Source organism: Salvelinus namaycush, chromosome 18 (assembly GCF_016432855.1).
Source record: "Salvelinus namaycush isolate Seneca chromosome 18, SaNama_1.0, whole genome shotgun sequence".
Lineage (NCBI taxonomy): Eukaryota > Metazoa > Chordata > Actinopteri > Salmoniformes > Salmonidae > Salvelinus > Salvelinus namaycush.
The window spans coordinates 26,909,167-26,928,240 of NC_052324.1; the positions used below are offsets into that span (position 1 = coordinate 26,909,167).

The window sequence follows — 19,074 nt, forward strand, 5'->3', positions numbered from 1 at the left end:
GTGAAGCAAGTAGACAAAGGAAAGGATTAATGGTGAAGCAAGTAGACAAAGGAGAGGATTAATGGTGAAGCAAGTAGACAAAGGAAAGGATTAATGGTGAAGCAAGTAGACAAAGGAAAGGATTAATGGTGAAGCAAGTAGACAAAGGAAAGGATTAATGGTGAAACAAGTAGACAAAGGAAAGGATTAATGGTGAAGCAAGTAGACAAAGGAAAGGATTAATGGTGAAGCAAGTAGACAAAGGAAAGGATTAATGGTGAAACAAGTAGACAAAGGAAAGGATTAATGGTGAAGCAAGTAGACAAAGGAAAGGATTAATGGTGAAACAAGTAGACAAAGGAAAGGATTAATGGTGAAGCAAGTAGACAAAGGAACGGATTAATGGTGAAGCAAGTGGACAAAGTAAAGGATTAATGGTGAAGCAAGTAGACAAAGGAAAGGAAACAGAAAAAAGTGAGAGAAGGACACAAGCAAAGAAAAAAAGAGAACAGCCTATATTCAGCAATTCCAACAGCCCCATTGGGGGCACAGCCCTTACTGCAACCCCATCCACAGCTCCAAGGCCATAGGGGGACAAGATCAAGTGCCACCGCCCTACCAGTCACCTCAAACCACTCCACAGACACATTTTGGGAACTCCAGGCGAGCATAATTGCTCGTTGACTGGATTGGATCTTGCAAGGCCACAGCGACACAGAAATCCATCCTTACGCTTTGAAGATTATTTAAACCATGATGGACGACCGCTGACCCCCATGCCACTGTAACAGATGTATAGTGTACTCTCCATGCGTTGTGTTTTCTCATAATAAATCACTTCGGCCAGTGGTCCCAGTTGAGCATCATTTATTTCTGCTGCTGTTGTTAAATGGGAAACAGCACGTTAGTTGTGCAGGGCTTAACAGTGTTGATGGCTGTCGATGACAAAATCCCTTGCATCACATTTTCATACTGGGAAGACCTGACGTTCGCGATCTCCCCCTATCTGCAAGTGGGGCCAATCACAACACCCCTTATTGTCATCAGAGTTGAACTAACCAATAAGAATGCTTGAACATCAAATACACATTTCTTTAGAGGCAAGTGGAAACATAACCAACCCTGTTACATTCTCCCCTGCTGAATTACACTTGCATACTACAAAGAAACTAAATGAGGTATGCAATACCTTGCAATACATATGTCACCAAATATTCCAGTGCAAAGACTATTCTCTAAAGAGAATTAGGGGAATTCAAAGACCCTGTAGGAAAACATGCCTGTTACATGTTCAGTACACTCAGTGACAATAAGAACCTCAGACAGAAAAACCTTGGCCTACATGACCCCTGACCCATTACCTCTATAGGGTCTCTTGAACGTTAAAAGTTTAAAAAAAAATTGTGGCTACAGACTTGGATTCTAATCCTACACCCACACAGGTACTCTAATGAATTCTGTATGAAAAACCCTCTGTGTCTGCATAGTCTCAATGAGTCTCACTGGGCGTTTCCTAACTCGACCAGCCCCTGACCTGACAGTCCTAACAGAGTTATCATTACGTTTAACCTGTTCAACTACAACCACCATTGGTGGGTCACTGTCCACAGTCGATGGGTAGTCAAGGTCAAGGGTTCTGTGACTGTTGCTGGAACTTGTGCCACCAGTGGCATCTTCAGAATGTCTTTCTTCCTCAGAGGGTTCGGACATTTCTTCTCCAAAGGTTAGCTCTGACATGCTTGTGCCACCAGTGGCACCCTCAGAATGTGGTGAGTTCTGAGGGTCCCTCGCCAGTTGCTCATCTTCCAGCACATCTGGGGTCTCTTTTTCAGAGGGCTCCGACTGTGTTTCCTCCGAGGTCTGTTCTGATACCCACACACTAGTCCTCTCACCGATGTCCATTTCTGGTATATCATTCATGGATGAGTCCATCTCCTCACTCGGATCCTCACGGTCTCCCGTATTAGGTGTCTCTAAGGCAGTGTCAGGGAGAGGCAAGAAGTTTACAGGCATTATCAGATTACGGTGGACCGTTTTCTCCTGGCCAGTCGACATGTTCTGTATCTTGAAGATGTGGATGTCACTATTCTTCTCCGTAACAATATAGAGGTTGTTCTCCCAGCGATCCGCCAGCTTCCTCTTTCCACGTTCACCCTTATTCGCCAGCAGCACCCGATCACCGACCTCCACTGGAGCTCCTCTGATCTTCCTGTTGTAGAGGCCCGCATGCCTCTTCAGCTGTTTGGTTGCCGACAACTGTACAGTCTCCATGGCCTCCCTCAGGTCTCTCGTCAGGGACTTGACGTACTCATCATAGTCTACAACATTTGAGTCTTGTAGCACCGTACCAAACATCATGTCGACAGGCAGACGTGGGGTTCTCCCAAACATCAACTGGAAAGGGGCGTGGCCCGTGGTTTCATGGACTGTACAGTTGTAGGCGAAGGTCAACGACTTCAGCTTCTGGGGCCACCTGTGCTTCGCTCTCGTAGGTAAAGCCCTGATCATGTTTCCCAGCGTTCTATTGAACCTTTCGACTCCCCCGTTCCCCATCGGATGGTAGGGAGTTGTGTGCGACTTCTGGACTCCTGCAGCACTCAACAACTCAGCAATCAATTTACTTTCAAAGTTGGCCCCTTGGTCGGAATGGATACGACGAGGAAAACCATACACACAGAAGATGTTGTTCCACAGCTGAAGGGCCACTGCTTTAGCTGATTGGTTCGGACACAAGAAGGCATGGGCCATCTTAGTAAAATGATCAGTGACGACCAGAACATCCAAGGACTTGTTGTTGGAGTCTTCAGCAGACCAGAAGTCCACACACACCAACTCGAGGGGCTCAGTTGTGATGATGTTCTCCAGTGGAGCTCTGGCCTCTGGCTCGGGGGCCTTACTGAACACACACCTCTTGCAGGTCTTGACATACTCTCTCACATCCGACTCCAGACCATGCCAGAAGAACCTCTGTCTCGTCAAGTACAACGTCCGCTGTTGCCCCTGATGACCGGCTTCATCGTGGACACCCTTCAAAACTGTCGCCCTCATTGAGGTGGGTACTACATACTGGTACGTCTTCCTCTTTGACAGCAAACTTTTGGTAACGCGATATAGTACACCCATTTTCAGAGTGAGCTTCTCCCAGGTCTTCAGAATCCGCAGAGCCTCGATTGGTTCATGGCCACGTTCCCTCCTAGAAGGTCTACGGCCCCTGTCCACGTAGAAGACAACTCTGGCGAGTGCATCATCCTGGCGCTGCTTTGATATCAGGTCGTCACGGGACAGCACTCTCACATCTGACATCTCAGATGGCACCAGTGACTGAGTGAGCTGAGGCAGTAGCAGCGCACAGTTCTGTAGACCAGCCTCCTCTTGCGACCTCAGGATTGCTGACACCGCTTCCTTTGACAGAGAACCAGGAGAAGGATAGGAGGTAGTTTGGCAGTCCATGACAATTTCACAGGCATCTGCCTCAATTGACGGTGAGCAGCTTTCGAGGTCGAATGGGTGGTTCGACCAGCGGAACACATCTTGCACCTTCTCAGCATGTACTCCCGCAGCTTCTTCCAGCAAGGCCTTGTATGGAACCCTTGTGATGCGGTGGAGAGCGCTCGGCTGCACAAATGGCTGTCTACTGAGTGCATCAGCAATGACATTTTTGGGACCGGGGATGTACTTTATGTCAAACTCGAATGGAGCGAGTTTAGCAACCCATCTCTGTTCACAGGCGTCCAATTTGGGCTTGGACAGGATGTATGTTAATGGGTTGTTGTCTGTCCATACAGTAAAAGGCTTGCCCCTTAGCCAATGACTAAACTTCTCACAGACTGCCCAGCGTAAAGCAAAAAACTCTAACCTATGGGCAGGATACTTTGACTGTGCATAAGTAAGAGATTTGCTAGCGAATGCTACGGGCCTGGCTGCAGACCAATCCTCTGGCACTTGGGAGAGGACAGCACCTAATCCATTACTAGATGCGTCTACAGACAGCAAGAAAGGTCTACTAAAATGAGGGTGGGCTAGCATGACCTGATCGAGGAGAGCTTGTTTCAACTGACTAAAGGCCTGTTTGCACTCACCAGTCCAGTCTGCTGCTGTGAGTTTCCTATTTATTCTTCTTTTCCTCTTTCCTTTCCCATGGCGTGGTGCCTTCGTCCCAGTTGTCAGCCCATGCAGCGGCTTAGCGATGGTGGAGCACCCCTCAATGAACTGCTGGTAATAGACTATCATTCCGAGAAAGGACCGAATCTTCCCCTGGGAGGGCACGTCCGTGTTATCCTCCATGAGATCCTTCTCTGTCATCCCTGCAATAGCCTTCACTTTTTCCGGGTCTGTGGCCACACCTCCTTCACTGATGACATGCCCCAAGAACCGCACTGACCTCTTCATGAAATGGCATTTCTTTGGAGCCAATTTCAGATTATGGGCCTTGAGACGCTCAAAAACTGACTCCAAGCGTTGCAATCCAAGTTCTTCAGTCGGGGCAAAAACCAGCACATCGTCCAGGTAGCATAGAAGGCTAGAAAAATTTTGATCCCCAAAAATGCTCAACATCATCCTCATGAATGTAGCTGGGCTGTTGCACAGTCCTTGTGGAAGACGGTTATATTCATATAACCCAAAAGGAGAAGTGAAGGCTGTAAACTTCTTGTCGTCTTCATGCACCTCCACATTGTAGTAGCCTGAGGTCAAATCCATTGTAGAGAAGAAGGCATTGCCACCCAGGGCCGCCAGAGCATCAGCTTGGTGAGGTAGAGGGTGAGCATCCTTTACGGTGCGAGCATTGAGCCATCGGAAGTCTGTACACAGTCTCAGATCGCCAGACTTCTTCCAGACCAGCACGAGCGGGGAGGCATACTCACTGCTGGATTTCCTGATTATCTCTCGCTCTTCCATCTCATCCAAGGCCTGCCTGAGCTTGTCATAATGGTTAGGGGAGAGCCTACGGTAAGGTAGCCTAAAAGGCTTAGTGTCACTGAGTCTGATGCGATGGACATATCCAGTAGCCTTCCCGCAATCTAGTTTGTTCCGGGAGAAGATACACTCGTAGCGGGCTATTAGCTGAACTAGCCGGGCCTTACACTGTTGCGACAACTGAGTGGACTCAATGTCAATGTCACCTAGACCTAACTCGTGCAACACCTCACTTGTCACTCTGTGCGGTTTTACGGCACTGTCAACGGTCAAGCTATCTCCACTACCATTGTCAAAGTCTTGATTGGCATCCATTTTGTGTACCTGCTGCACCAGGGGGACCGGTTCAACAGTGGGCCCATCTATGTAGTCAGTGTCAAAGTCCTCTAATGCCATGCAAGGAAAAACATCCGCTATCTTGGCATTGCGTCTCACTGTTACTGGCTTTGGTGAGGGATTGATAACTTTGACAGGGACCCAGCCATCGCTCCACAATGTCGCTACTGTTCTCCCCACTAGAATGTTTTTCGGTCTTGAGCGTGCCCTCGTAGGCTCAATAACGACAGCACTGCCCGCAGATACATTTTGAGGCGTACACAACCGGCCCCAGACTAAATGTTCCTGCATGGGCTCCAATGTGACCGCCCGCTTCAGCCTTACTGTGCCCACTCTTTCCGGCACTTCTGTCCCTTTCCATCTCTCTACATTAGCCAGCAGACGGAACAGTTTGTCATCTCCATTGTGTTCAGATGATGACATCTTCTCCCAGAAGTCACCGGTCGTCTTCAGCTCCCTGATGAGGTGTTTTATCACGTTGCTGCCTAGGATGAGCTCATCACGTTGACCATCCACTACTAGAACAGGGACAGAGACACTGCTGCCATACACAGACAGATTCAATTCACACACACCTACAGGCTTGGTCTTCAACCCCCCGCAGCCAACCAACACCACTTCAGTCGGACTGAGGGAGCCACTCTTGAGCACACCTGCTTTCTCAAGGCGTGGCACCACTGTAGAGCTCAATGTGCATGCCATAGAACCGCTGTCAATCATAGCGCTCACCTCTATAGCATCCCCCAGTAACACACTAGTATAGAAGAGTTCATCGTTGTGGAGCACTCTCTGTGTATTTTGCATAATGACTTTTTCGTTCGACTTGACTTCATCACAAACACTTGAATATATTGACTCTAAATCTACAACACTATCGAATTGGGGCACCTCACAAGGCCCATCACTTCCCCCCACCCAGTGCGGGCCAGCTAGTTTTCCTGCCGCTGTGTCGTGTTGCTGTTTGATGGAGCGACGGGAGTTACCGATGAAGTGTGAGGACATTCCCGACGTGTGTGCCCAGCTGCATAACAGAGGAAGCATAGGTGGTTAGAATAACAATGATCCATTGTGCTGTGATTCGCATCCCCACACACTTTGCATTGCAAAGGCGGGTTCTCCCTTCTGGGCCTCCTCTGGAAACGGTTATTATAGCCGCCTACAGGTTGCTGAGGCCTCTGCTCCAAGACCCGTTCAAGCATGGCCATCACTCGATCCAATGCCTCGGATGAGCCATTTGTGGGCTGCTGCAAGGGGTCCGGACAGTTTGCAACAGCCGACACTGGCCTACTTACTTCCTGCGTCAGTGTGGTGACCAGTGGGGCCGGCCGCAAGGGACTTGGAGCCTTACACTTCCTCTGGTACTCCTCCAGCCTGCCATGGACCTCCGCAGCCGTCCACTCATGCAATGGTTTGCACATGAATATCAATGACAGCTCTGGGTTCGGACAGTGCTTGATGAACATGACAGTCAGAACACGTGATGGATTGTCTAGCTCCTTGTTCTGCCTCTTCAAACAGTCCTCTGCCACCTCTATGGCTCTGTTCAGTCTGATCCAGTAATCAAACGGAGTCTCACCTTCCATTGGCAACGTAGAATAAACATCAGCTAGGGGCATGTCAGAGTTGATTGTGTCGCTAAAGTGATGCTTCAGAATGTCAAAAACCGGTCTAGGGCCCTGGCTTAAGTCAACTGGGTTACTGCGTAGGCTTACTCTTACCACGTCACGTGCCCGCCCTTTCAGCTTACCCAAAACTTCATCTGACCTCTCCTGCCCACCATAGCCCTTCTTCTGCATGTACACTAACATGGTCTCCTCCCACTCATGCACTGTGCATTCCTCTGAACCATCCCCCCTGAAACACACTGGTTCCCTGACATCATTTTTCACCACTACATTTAGACTAGAGCTGGCCCCAACCTTGGTACCACCAACATAATCAACCTTCTGTCCCACCCCATCTCCCATAGCCTTTGATTCCAAACAAGAGGCAATATTTTCACCTATGGAGTAACCTATCTGCTTAACAATGTCCGCCAGGAAATCCATAGACACATCCTCCTTCCTAGGATTAGGTGAAACTGGCTCGAATGCACTGAGTTGAGGTAGCTCTAAATCATGTGGAAGGTGCACACTTGCCTGCGTAGTTGGCCTGGCCAGAGGTGTGGAAGTAACTGGAGAAATAGCTGCCCCCCTACCCACTGGCAGTGAAGGGTTAAACATGAAAACTCCCCTACCTCTCCCAAAACTTTCCATTTTTAAAATAAATTTATAAAAAAAAATGTTTTGTTTTTTTGTTGTTGTTGTAAATATTAAGTCCCCCCCCAAAAAATATGAAAATTATCACAATCAATATGAACACTTCTATAAAATCAGCTTGAACATAATGCACTCAAAATAAAAGTTCAGTAGTAGTTGTCTAACAAGACCAAGAATCAACACAGAAAAGTAACAAGAAACGCCTTAATAGTTGTCGCCACCGTGTGGTAGAAAATGGCATCACCCTCACGTTAATTGGCTTACGAAGGTCACTAGCGTAACAGCACAATTACATCACTAAATAATCATAACATCAACACATACAACTAATAAACAGTATATTATATTCCCCACTCACTCATGCTACCAGGAGCTCCCTGAGAACTCCACTTGCGCAGAATGCAAAACCTAGGCCTTAGGCGTGTATCAGCAACCACAGTACTTCTTGAAGCCGGGTCTCCGATCCCTCCACGTGACGTCCGGCGAAGACAAGAAGACGAGTCACGGCACCAGTGTAACAGATGTATAGTGTACTCTCCATGCGTTGTGTTTTCTCATAATAAATCACTTCGGCCAGTGGTCCCAGTTGAGCATCATTTATTTCTGCTGCTGTTGTTAAATGGGAAACAGCACGTTAGTTGTGCAGGGCTTAACAGTGTTGATGGCTGTCGATGACAAAATCCCTTGCATCACATTTTCATACTGGGAAGACCTGACGTTCGCGATCTCCCCCTATCTGCAAGTGGGGCCAATCACAACACCCCTTATTGTCATCAGAGTTGAACTAACCAATAAGAATGCTTGAACATCAAATACACATTTCTTTAGAGGCAAGTGGAAACATAACCAACCCTGTTACACCACCCCTTCCACCAGCCACACAAGAGTATTCAATATACCCCTCATACAATACCCCAACCTACAGGAAGGAGTAATCATAACAGTGGAAATACTATGGGATGTGTATGAAATCAAGGCAACAGTAAAAGATGTCACTGATCCTGCTAAAGATGCAGTGAAATTTGAAGAAGAAGTACGAGCTATAATAACAATGTACAATCCAACAACCAGAGAAATTGAAGAAATACTCTGCCACTGTCTGAAATTCAAGTGGATCCAGTGGAAAGGAGACTAGGACAGCAACGCAGCAAGAGATGGGTGTGACAATCAGAACACACAGACTGGCAGAAAATCCACTCTACAACAATGAAAACTGATGAGACCATTAAAGATGACCAAGAGTGGATAGAAAAAATATTCCTTGCCTCTGACCAGGAATCATATACCAGTCTGCTGTGTCATGCTGGTGTCACTGGTTTACGCCAAGAACAGCTGTAACCACCACCTGTATAGGATGGGAAACAAAGACACTGGCTGATGTGAAACAACATATCAACCATACAGAAAGACAGATAAAAGCCAAGAATACAAAAGCTTGGGCTAAATTGCAAACGGCTCAGCTGATGTTCTACAGCAGAGCCGGAGGTCAAGGAAGAAGTTGAGGAAGAGGAACAGGTGGGGGACAAGAGAGAAGATGGGAAGAGGTGCAAACTCTGGACCCCCGGAAAGAAACGGTTAAAAGTGTTAAACCAGGACATTTTGCCAAAGACTGCTAAGAAAATGAAGACAGAAAGGAGTGGAATGGACCGCCCAGAAACGTGAGGGTAAATGACTCTTTAGGAGGTGGACAACAGGATGAGTTGGAAACAAAAGATGAAGAAGAAGAAACACCCCTACATATGTTACAACTAACTACTCTCTCAACAGAAAATTCACTGATTCACATTGAGATACTGGAAGAAAAAAAATCCATTCCTAGAAGACACTGATGCAGCAGTCTCTGTCCTGAAGAAATCAGCCCTGAAACTCATTCCTTCGAAAAGAAAAATGCAAACTTATAATGACACAAGGCGAGACCCAGATACGCTTTTGGTTCTGGGCAGACCGCTGGGACAGGATAGCCCCCACTTCAACGTCAGAAGCATCGACCTCAACCACAAACTGACGGCATGGGTCCGGATGGACGAGGATGGGGGCTGTAGTGAACTGATGCTTCAGGTCCACAAAGGCTCTGTCAACAGCTGGGAACCAGATGAACGGTACCTTGGGAGAGGTGTGTGCAGAGAGGGGGGCCACCAGGGTGCTGTACCTTGAATGAAATGGCGGTAGAAATTGGCAAACCCCAGGAAACATTGTAGCTGCACCCCGGATGTAGGTTGGGTCCAATCCACTACTGCTTTCACCTGGACATTTCCTTCAGCGATGACATATCCCAGAATGGAGATTGTAGAATGGTGGAACTCACACTTCTCCGCTTTCACAAATAGGCGCTGAAGGACTTGTCGAACATGGAGGACGTGTTCTTGGGCAGATCGGTAAAAAAAAAAAGGATATCGTCGAGGTAGATGAACACAAAATTATTTAACATGTCCCGGAGCACATCATTTACCAGGGCCTGGAAGACAGCGGGGTGTTAGTGAGACCAAACGGCATGACGAGGTACTCATATTGTCCACATGCAGTGTTGAAAGCGGTCTTCCATTCATCTCCTTCACGTATCCGAACCAGGTGGTAGGCATTACGAAGGTCCAGCTTGGAAAAGATGGTAGTCCCCTGGAGAGGTTCGAAGTGGTAGGGGGTAACGATTCTTGATAGTTATGTCATTAAGACCCCGGTAGTCAATGCATGGACGCAGGGTTTTGTCCTTCTTTTCCACAAAGAAAAACCCTGCACCGGCAGGGGATGCAGAAGGACGGATGCTTCCAGCAGCCAGAGAGTCCTCAATTGTCACGCCCTGGCCATAGAGAGGTTTTTATTCTCTATTTTGGGTAGGCCAGGGTGTGACTAGGGTGGGCATTCTAGTTTCTTTATTTCTATGTTTTCTGTTTCTATGTTTTGGCCGGGTATGATTCTCAATCAGGGACAGCTGTCTATCGTTGTCTCTGATTGGGAATCATACTTAGGCAGCCTTTTTCCCACCTGTGTTTTGTGGGTAGTTGTTTTCTGTATAGTTTATGCACCTTACAGAACTGTTTCGGTTTTCCCTCTTGTTTATTTTGTTCGAGTGTTTTGTGATCAAATAAAATCATGAACACTTACCACGCAGCGCTTTGGTCCGATCCTCATTATGACGAGAGCCGTGACATCAACATACTTCTCCACGGCCTTGATCTCTGGGCCGGATAGGAAATATAGCTGACCACGAGGCGATGTGGTGCCTGGGGTAAGGTCAATGGCACAATCGTAGGGACGATTCGGGGAAAGAGAAGTAGCCCGTTCCTTGAGGGAACGGCAGATCAATCCAAAGCCTTACTTAAGCCCTGAGGAGGAAATCTAGGGGAAGGCTGCGCCGCTTTAAGGCAATGGGAATGACAGAACGGGCTCCAACCCAGGACTTAACTCATGGTCCAGTCAATAACAGAGTTGTGTTTCTGGAGCCAAAAAAATCCCAAAACAACAGGAACATGGGGGGAATTAATGAGGAGAAGCTGTATTGACTCACTGTGATTTCCTGAATACTGCAGATTAACGGGAACAGTGCTGTGGGTAACTCTTCCAATGGAGCGGCCGTCCAGTGATCTAGTGTCCATGGAAACAGAGAGGAGTTGAGTGGGGAAAACATTCAGAAACTAGGGTAGCATCCATAAAACTTTAATCTGCCCCAGAGTCAATGTGCACCCGGAGAGACTTAGACTGGTCTCCCCACAGCAGTATCACAAAAAGAGGAGTGCGGGTGATGGAAATTAGAGAATTCCCAGTCTGGCTCACCAGAGTACTTGTACCTACTAAAAAAATTGGTCTCATAACAGGGCAGGTGGCTATATAATGTCCCGCAGCCCCACAGAACAGACAACAGTTGGAGTTTACCCTACGTTCCCTAGGAGATCATCTAGCTCTACACAGTTGCAAAGGCTCAGGAGTATCAAACTCACTGATCGCCGATGATTCTCAAGGGAACTCGGGTGGCTTCGGTTCTTCACGGAAATGCACACTTCGGGGATTTCCGGATTCCTTTGGAGGTGAGCAAGTAGCAGCAGATGGAAGAATGTTCCCGAGATCCAAACTCCTCTCTCTCCGGCGCTCAATCCTAATTGAAAGGGCGATGAGGGAATCGAGGTCCAATGGTAACTCCCGAGCTGCGAGCTCGTCTTTTATTTCCTCCAATAGTCCATGAAGGAAGATATCGAACAGAGCCTCCGGATTCCAGGCACTCTCGTCGGCAAATGTGCGAAAATCTACGTCGTAGTTTGCCACACTATGGGAGTTCTGATGTACCTTCAATAGTTTTCGGGCCACCTCTCTCCCAGACACCAGAGAAACGAATACCTTCCTCACCTCAGCCATGAAATCTTCCAGGTTATGGCAAACGGCGGATTGTTGCTCCCAAACAGCCGTCGTCCAGGAGAGCGCCCTTCCGGACATTAGCGTAATTAGATACGGTATCTTCGATCGATCCGAAGGGAATGAAGATGGCTGAAGCTCAAAAATGAGGGAGCACTGGGAAAGAAACGGCGGCAGGTACCAGGATCGCCGGCATAGAAGGGAAGTTACTGACTGGCTGGGAGGTCTTAGATGTGGCGTGCTGTCTGCAAGCTAATTCACGGAATTGCTCCGTTAATGCCTTGATCCCCTGGTTGTGGCGTTCCGCCAGAGATCGGAACCACTCCATCAGGTGCTGAAGTAGCTCCTCCTGTTTCTTAATAGTAGCTCCCTGCAGGGAGACAGCGTGACGGAGCTAGTCCAAGTCTGCTGGGTCAGTCATGGCCAGTTCGCATTATAAGGCGAGGCCCAGATGCAGACACAGGGGGCAGGTGGTTTGAGCTCTGATATTTATTATAGTCCAAGGGGTAGTCAAAAGGCAGGTCAGGGACAGGCAAGAGTTCATAACCAGGTCAGAGTCCAAAATGGTACAGGGCAGCAGGCAGGCTTGAGGTCAAGGGCAGGCAGAATGGTCAGGCAGGCTCAGAGTCAGGACAGGCAAGGGTCAGAACCAGGAGGAAGAGAAAAACAGAGACTGGAAAAAAACAGGAGCTAGGAGAAAAATGCCGGTTGACTTGGCAAACAAGACGAACTGGCACAGACAGACAGAAAACAACGGTATAAATACACAGGGGATAACGGGGAAGATGGGCGACAACTGGAGGAGGGTGGAGACAAGCACAAGGACAGGTGAAACAGATCAGGGTAGTGACAAAACTGTCGGCACGTCGGGCATCCCCTCTATTGAACCCCTCACATACCCCCTCCCAGTAGCATGGGAAACTGGGAAATAGAGACATCGATTCTTGTATTCATCATCATGCCCAGTATATCTATTGGGAAGAGACCTCATGTGCAAAATTAAAATTCACATCTCCTGTGACCCAGAGGGTGTCTCCATTCAGTCACCAACAAGTGGAATGTTCCCATGTATGGCACAGTCCTACTATGCCTGGCATTTGGAAGATGCAGACGGAAGGAGAACTCAGAGGGATGTCTCTTACCCAAAATCAGGAAGACTGGGAGGTTCCAAAACACCTTCACTACACAACTGCAGTTCCCTCCATTGAAGTAGAACAAGGCTATGATATACGCTGGACAAAGTTCCCAGAAAAAAATGGAACTGAGAAATGATGGCATGTACTATGGTGAATCATTAACCGGAGCAGCAGTCCTCCTCACAGATGCACAGAGAGAACTGTATGATGTGAATGGTGCTGTCCCCCACTGCAGTCTATCAAAAACCAAAGACATGAAGAGGGAAGACACTGGGCCTTGGATGAACTGATTGGGTGATGTGGCAAGGAAATGGGAAGTGCTGTTGTCACCGCTTTAGAGACTGTGGAAAGTGCACGTCTCCCACAACACCTGTCTGCACAAGCAGCATAACTTCTTGGCTTAACACGAGCATGCATATTAGCAGAGGATAAAGCAGTAAACAATTACACTGACAGTAGGTATGCTTTTGGAGTGGTGCACGATTTTGGGACTATGGGTTTCTAACCTCTTCTGGTAAAACAATTGCTCATGGATAGTTGCTAAAAGCAATATTGTTACCATCCTCTGTTGCTGTGGTGAAGTGTCAGGCTCATACCAGTGGTAAAGATAGCATTTCTCATTTCTCAAGAAATGCTCAAATTAGACTGTGCAGCGAAACTAGCTGCTTCCTCTTTTCGTTCCCCCTTTTTCAGTTCCTGTTTTTCACTAACCATTTCTCTGTCAATGATATTGTTGCTTTGCAGGCAATGGTTGATGCATCAGAAAAACGTAGGTGGACTGGACATTGACATATGGACACCTCGGGAGTGTGGCAGGATAATTTGAGCAAACCAGACATGTGTAAGGTACTGGGTGTCGTGAGTGTGAAGTCAGGCGCAGGAAAACAGAGAGTTCAATATAGTGCTCTTTTAATGCGCACACGGTGAACCACGGCCACCCCACTCAACACTGGGTGCTCAAAACAAACTGCCCCAGACACGGGGAACGAAAACAGTCCAGCACTATACACGAACATAAACCAACACGTTTGTCTGTATCAAACACCAGGCTTACAATAATCAATCCCGCACAAAGAAACGGGCGGGCCGGCTGACTAATAAAGCCCAACTAATTACAACAAACTCAAAACAGGTGTAATCAATAAACACATAAGGAGGGGGAGAAAATAATCAGTGGCAGCTAGTAGGCCGGCGACGACGACCGCCGAGCGCCACCCGAACGGGAAGGGGAGCCGGCTTCAGTCGGAGTCGTGACAACATGCCCCGTTGTACTTTCCTATTCCTCACAAAGTTGTCACACGGTCAAGACCATGTATGAAAAAGAGAGATGGTAGATCTTGTAAATAAATACTGGAGTACTGTGGGATTCACTGTGTTTGCTGAAAAGTTTCGTAAAAAAGATATACATTTGTTTGACTAACAATGTAGGACGTGGTATTTCTATAACCCCCACATCTCACCCATGGCCAGAAGGACCTTTTGAGCATTTGAGGATGGACTTCATTGAATTAACCCCATGTGAAGGAAACAAATATTGTTTGTTTATTGTTCATATGTTTTCCAAGTGGGTTGAGGTATTCCCGTGTCAAAGAGCCACAGCATGTAATGTGGCCAAAGCTCTCCTGCGAGACATCCTTCCAAGGTGGGGGCTGTCGGTAGACATTTCCTAAACAAGATTGTTCAGTCCTTATCAGAAGCATTGCAGGTTGACTTGAGGGCGCACTGTGCCTACCACCCACAGTCAGGGGATGCTGTACAACACGCCATGTATATAGCCCCGCTATTGGTTTTTACTGCTGCTCTTTAATCATTTGTTATTCTTATCTCTTACTTTTTTGTTGTTGGTATTTTCTTAAAACTGCATTGTTGGTTAAGGGCTTGTAAGTACGCATTTCATGTGACAAATATAATTTGATTTGATTTGATAACCAAACGCTAAATAACAAATTGACCAAACTCATGGCAGAAATGAGTCTGACCTGGGTAAAAGTACTCCCTTTGGCACTGATGAGCATGAGAGGTAGGTCTCCCACTGACTGGTCTCTCCCCACACGAGGTACTAACTGGATGCCCCATGAGAATGACTAACAATCCTTTCACCCAAAATAGGTTAACCCTTGTAGGAATGGAGGAGGACATGGTGGCTTATTGTGTATCTCTTAACAGTGTTCTTAATACTCTCTTCTCACAAGTGAAGGCTTCTCTGCCGAACCTTGCAGGTTCATTGTGGTCAAGAAAAGAAAAAGTTGGAAAGACCCCAGGTGAAAGGGAGCATACCAGGTGCTCCTGACCAAATCCTCGGCTGTCAAGGTAGCAGAACGAGATACGTGGACACACACGTCCCACTGCAGGAAGTTGCCAGAACCAGGAAATCAGAATGGTGAGGAGGATCGGTGAATGCGAAAGGACCTGTTTCTGGATTGGTCTCACCGTGATAGTGGAGACCGTCGTCTGCCTCCTGCTGGCCAGTAATGACCTAGAAGGATCCAGGGACCGTCCCCAGCCAACGGGACCACAGCAGGCCCGGAGTAGAGGCACAGAAGAAGCTGGAAAGGTTGTGAGAGGAAAACAAGACTTCAAAGACACTATGAACTCATTCCTTTCCACAGCACAGATGGTGGCGAATGGACTCTCCCCAAGCACTTCCTGTTGGGTCTGTGAGCTAGGCCCACAGGGGGTAGGTGATGGGCTCCCTTTACTGGGTGTCCCAGTCGGTAGACTTTTCCATGCTCCCAGCACTGAGGTTTACAATTCCCCTCCTTGACGACTGGACCTTATTTTGCTTTTTATAACCAAACTTGGATAAGTAGTTATAGAAGACCTTGTGAAAATGAAATATGTCCCACACCCATCACAATAGAATGCTCATTGACTGCATCCTGGTGTATACAAGGTAATGGGTCTGTCTACCTAGGTGAAAATGTGTGCAATTGTACAATGGACTGATGGAGAATCAAATTGGTCACTGACAGTTTATGATTTGCAGATGGGCAGACTCTCAAATGTAAGTGTGGTCCTCTCAGTGCTTCATATAACCTTAGAAACAAGTAAATCAGCCCCTAATGGGACCTATTGGTTATGTCGGAACAGCGCATATTATGTACTACCAGATAATTTGGGGGTAGTGTGTACTATTGGGTTTGTTGTTCCTGCTATGAGAGCAGTGCCAGATGACGTATAATTCATTTCCAGGGATATTGTCCCCCTGCAGCAGTGCTCGCTGGCAGGGATTACTCATATTCAAACTGCCCTGTCACAATTTACTGGTGTAATGCTCCCTAATTATGGAGTGGCTAATGCTACGTCAAAAGCCCTTAAGGCCCTCAGTACTGAAATGGTAGCACTTCCAAAATTGGCCTTACAAAATCGTGAAGCTCTAGACTACCTATGAGGAAGTCAGGGAGGAATGTGTGCAGTCATTGGAGATGAGTGTTGCACCTTTGTTCCTGACTCGTCTATGAATGTCACCTATTTAGCAGATTACATAGCAGAAACTGCTTGAGACACTGTGCTCTTCTTTTGTCTCATGGGTCTACGCAACTATTATGTCCACTTCTGCAACTGCAGGAGAGACTTTTAGTTTGATTGGGCTAAAATAAATGCCATTTGCTGATGAAGATAATGAGGACTACAAGGAACTCACTGAAGGCCATGAAGAGCATGACCATGTTCTCCCCCATGCTTATGATGATAGAATTGACATAAATTAAATTGTGTAATGAAGCATGTGTGTAACTGTATGAAGCGAAGGTCTTAAGTTAAACCATTCTACTGCAATGGTTTTACAAGTGTAAGGGCTATGGAACAAGCATCAGTTACTAGTCGGATTGTACAACCCAGAATGAAGGGTTTGAACGGATAGAACGTCCTTTGATAGTTTAAGCCATAATCTAATGCTTACCTTAAAATGTAACAATAGCTATCACAGAGTGATAAAAGGAGTGTGATGTAAATGTTCTCTGTGTGTATCAGATCGTATGTTTAGCATAATGCTGCTTTGTAATAACCTGTCTTGGTTGGGTTCATGCGAGTGATGGATTGACTACACAAAGGAGTAAACCACACTGTCGCTGATAAGTCATTTGACAGTACAACCAGAACATTACTCTGGGAACTAGAAATAGCGATACAATATCTCAGTTTCAAGTTAAGAAGCCTGGTGTGATGTCAGTCAGTCTCATGCAGGAACCAACCATGCTTACATTTTATTTATTTAACTAGGCACGTCAGTTAAGAACAAAATCTTATTTTCAATGATGGCCTAGGAACAGTGGGTTAATTGCCTTATTCAGGGGCAGAACAACAGAATTGTACCTTGTCAGCTCGGGGATTTGATCTTGCAACCTTTCGGTTACTAGTCCAACACTCTAACCACTAGGCTACTTGTTTGTGTAGCACTATAAAGGGACTGAAAAGGGAAAGGCTCTTTCAGAGTTTCATCAGGCTTGTATTGAGTTAGTGAACCTCTCCGCCGTGATAATAAAGATTGATTCATTTACTTTGAGTTTGAGTCCTTAGTGGTGAATTTCCACGACAGTAGCAATACAGGTGAAATCAGTTATTGACACAGACATGGTAGCATATCAGGATGATTAAAATGCTTTGCACCAAGAGGTTATGACATTAAATCCCAGGTGAGTAAATATGAATTACTGTATAGAATAAATGAACATGCACAATGTATGTCAATGTGTGTCAAATATGTACGTTAAAAGCATTGTGTTAAAAGCGCCACAGACTTTTCTTTAGGAAAGTAATCACATTTTCTAGTTGAATGAACATGTGAGACAATTTAAACACATTATTTGAAGTTTACAGAATTTGTGCCTACGTTTTCTCATGTTGGAGCTAAGTTTGGGCCAACTCAAAATGTTAAGTTCAGGTAATACTTTTGCTGAAAGGTTGAGTAAACAAAAAAAGGCTGTGTAACCAGTTACTTAATAACATTTAGTTGAAACAGCTAGATATTTTGTTTACAGTGTAGTCAAAATGTTTTCCTTGGGGTAAGTTGAGACAATGGATGAGCCAATGTCAAGTTGAGCAAATGTAAGTGTTTTCTTCACAGGCGTAATGCAAGGCATTATCACCGGGATATGAGGCATCAACGGGCCTGGTCTATGTTAAAAGTGTAAAATATGCTTAAAATGATTAAAAGACTAAAAGTGGTTGTGATTCTGTTGAATTGTGTTTGGGACATAAAGATAGACATGGTTTTAAAAGGGTAGTGGTAATATTTCATTCAGTACAGAAATGTGTAGGCGGCTTAACGTACCCTGTCCCATGCTCAACTTACCCTATACCCGGGTTAAGTTGTGTCAAGATACCATTTTTTGGGGGACAAGCTATGTTTTCAAAACTGTAATGTTTACATGAATTCTGATTATTTCCAGGTATACATTACACCTCGAAATATATGTAGATATCTCTGTTAAAAATAATACTATATTTCTCTTGACTCTTGAGTGATGCTGAATGTAAAGACATATCTACACTTGAATGTTATTCATAACAGTGAGAGTTATGCACATGCATCTTAATAAGTTAGGATATGGCCATAAATGAGAGTCAGGGTCTGAGAGAGATAGAGAGCTGATTAAAGTAAAGAATAGATACAGTAACATGTCTTGCTCATCTCTGGTGTAGCTACCAAAGGAAGACGTGTGACATATTCCATTATTTACCTATCTACCTAATATACATAGACAATGCAAAGTCATCATCTCAGAAGTAACATAAAAATAGAAGTGATATAATTAACAGATATATTTTTTAAAGGAAAACAGAAAGTGAGAGAGAGGAGAGGTGTATAGAGAGAGTTCCAGGTCTTACTCGTCTCTGGTGTAGCAGGGGTAGGGGAACATCTGAACATAGTTCCCAGGCTCCACCACGTCATGACCCACAAACGTGTTAATGATGGCTCTCTCTATCATATCTGAGGACACACAGGCAGGCAGACAGACAGGAAGACACGCACACACACACACACACACGCAGCAGAGATGACAGGGCCACTCTACACCTCACTGAATAAGCCATCCCATAAAGTCCTATCCTAACCACACTACCCGATGCAATGTGGTTATCAGTGTGCTAATTAGTGTGGTTTACAA

The 19,074-nt window shown here is 46.2% G+C and overlaps 1 protein-coding gene across 3 annotated transcripts in view; it reads right to left on the bottom strand.

The window, feature by feature from the left end:
* The window catches only part of LOC120063278 (ATP-binding cassette sub-family A member 2-like), a 165,949-nt gene that overhangs the window by 62,501 nt on the left and 84,374 nt on the right, over positions 1-19,074 (bottom strand). For all 3 annotated transcript variants that reach the window (XM_039013558.1, XM_039013557.1, XM_039013556.1), the window contains one exon: positions 18,794-18,896. In XM_039013558.1, coding sequence (XP_038869486.1) covers positions 18,794-18,896 — 103 coding nt within the window. The remainder of the gene's footprint in view (positions 1-18,793; positions 18,897-19,074) is intronic.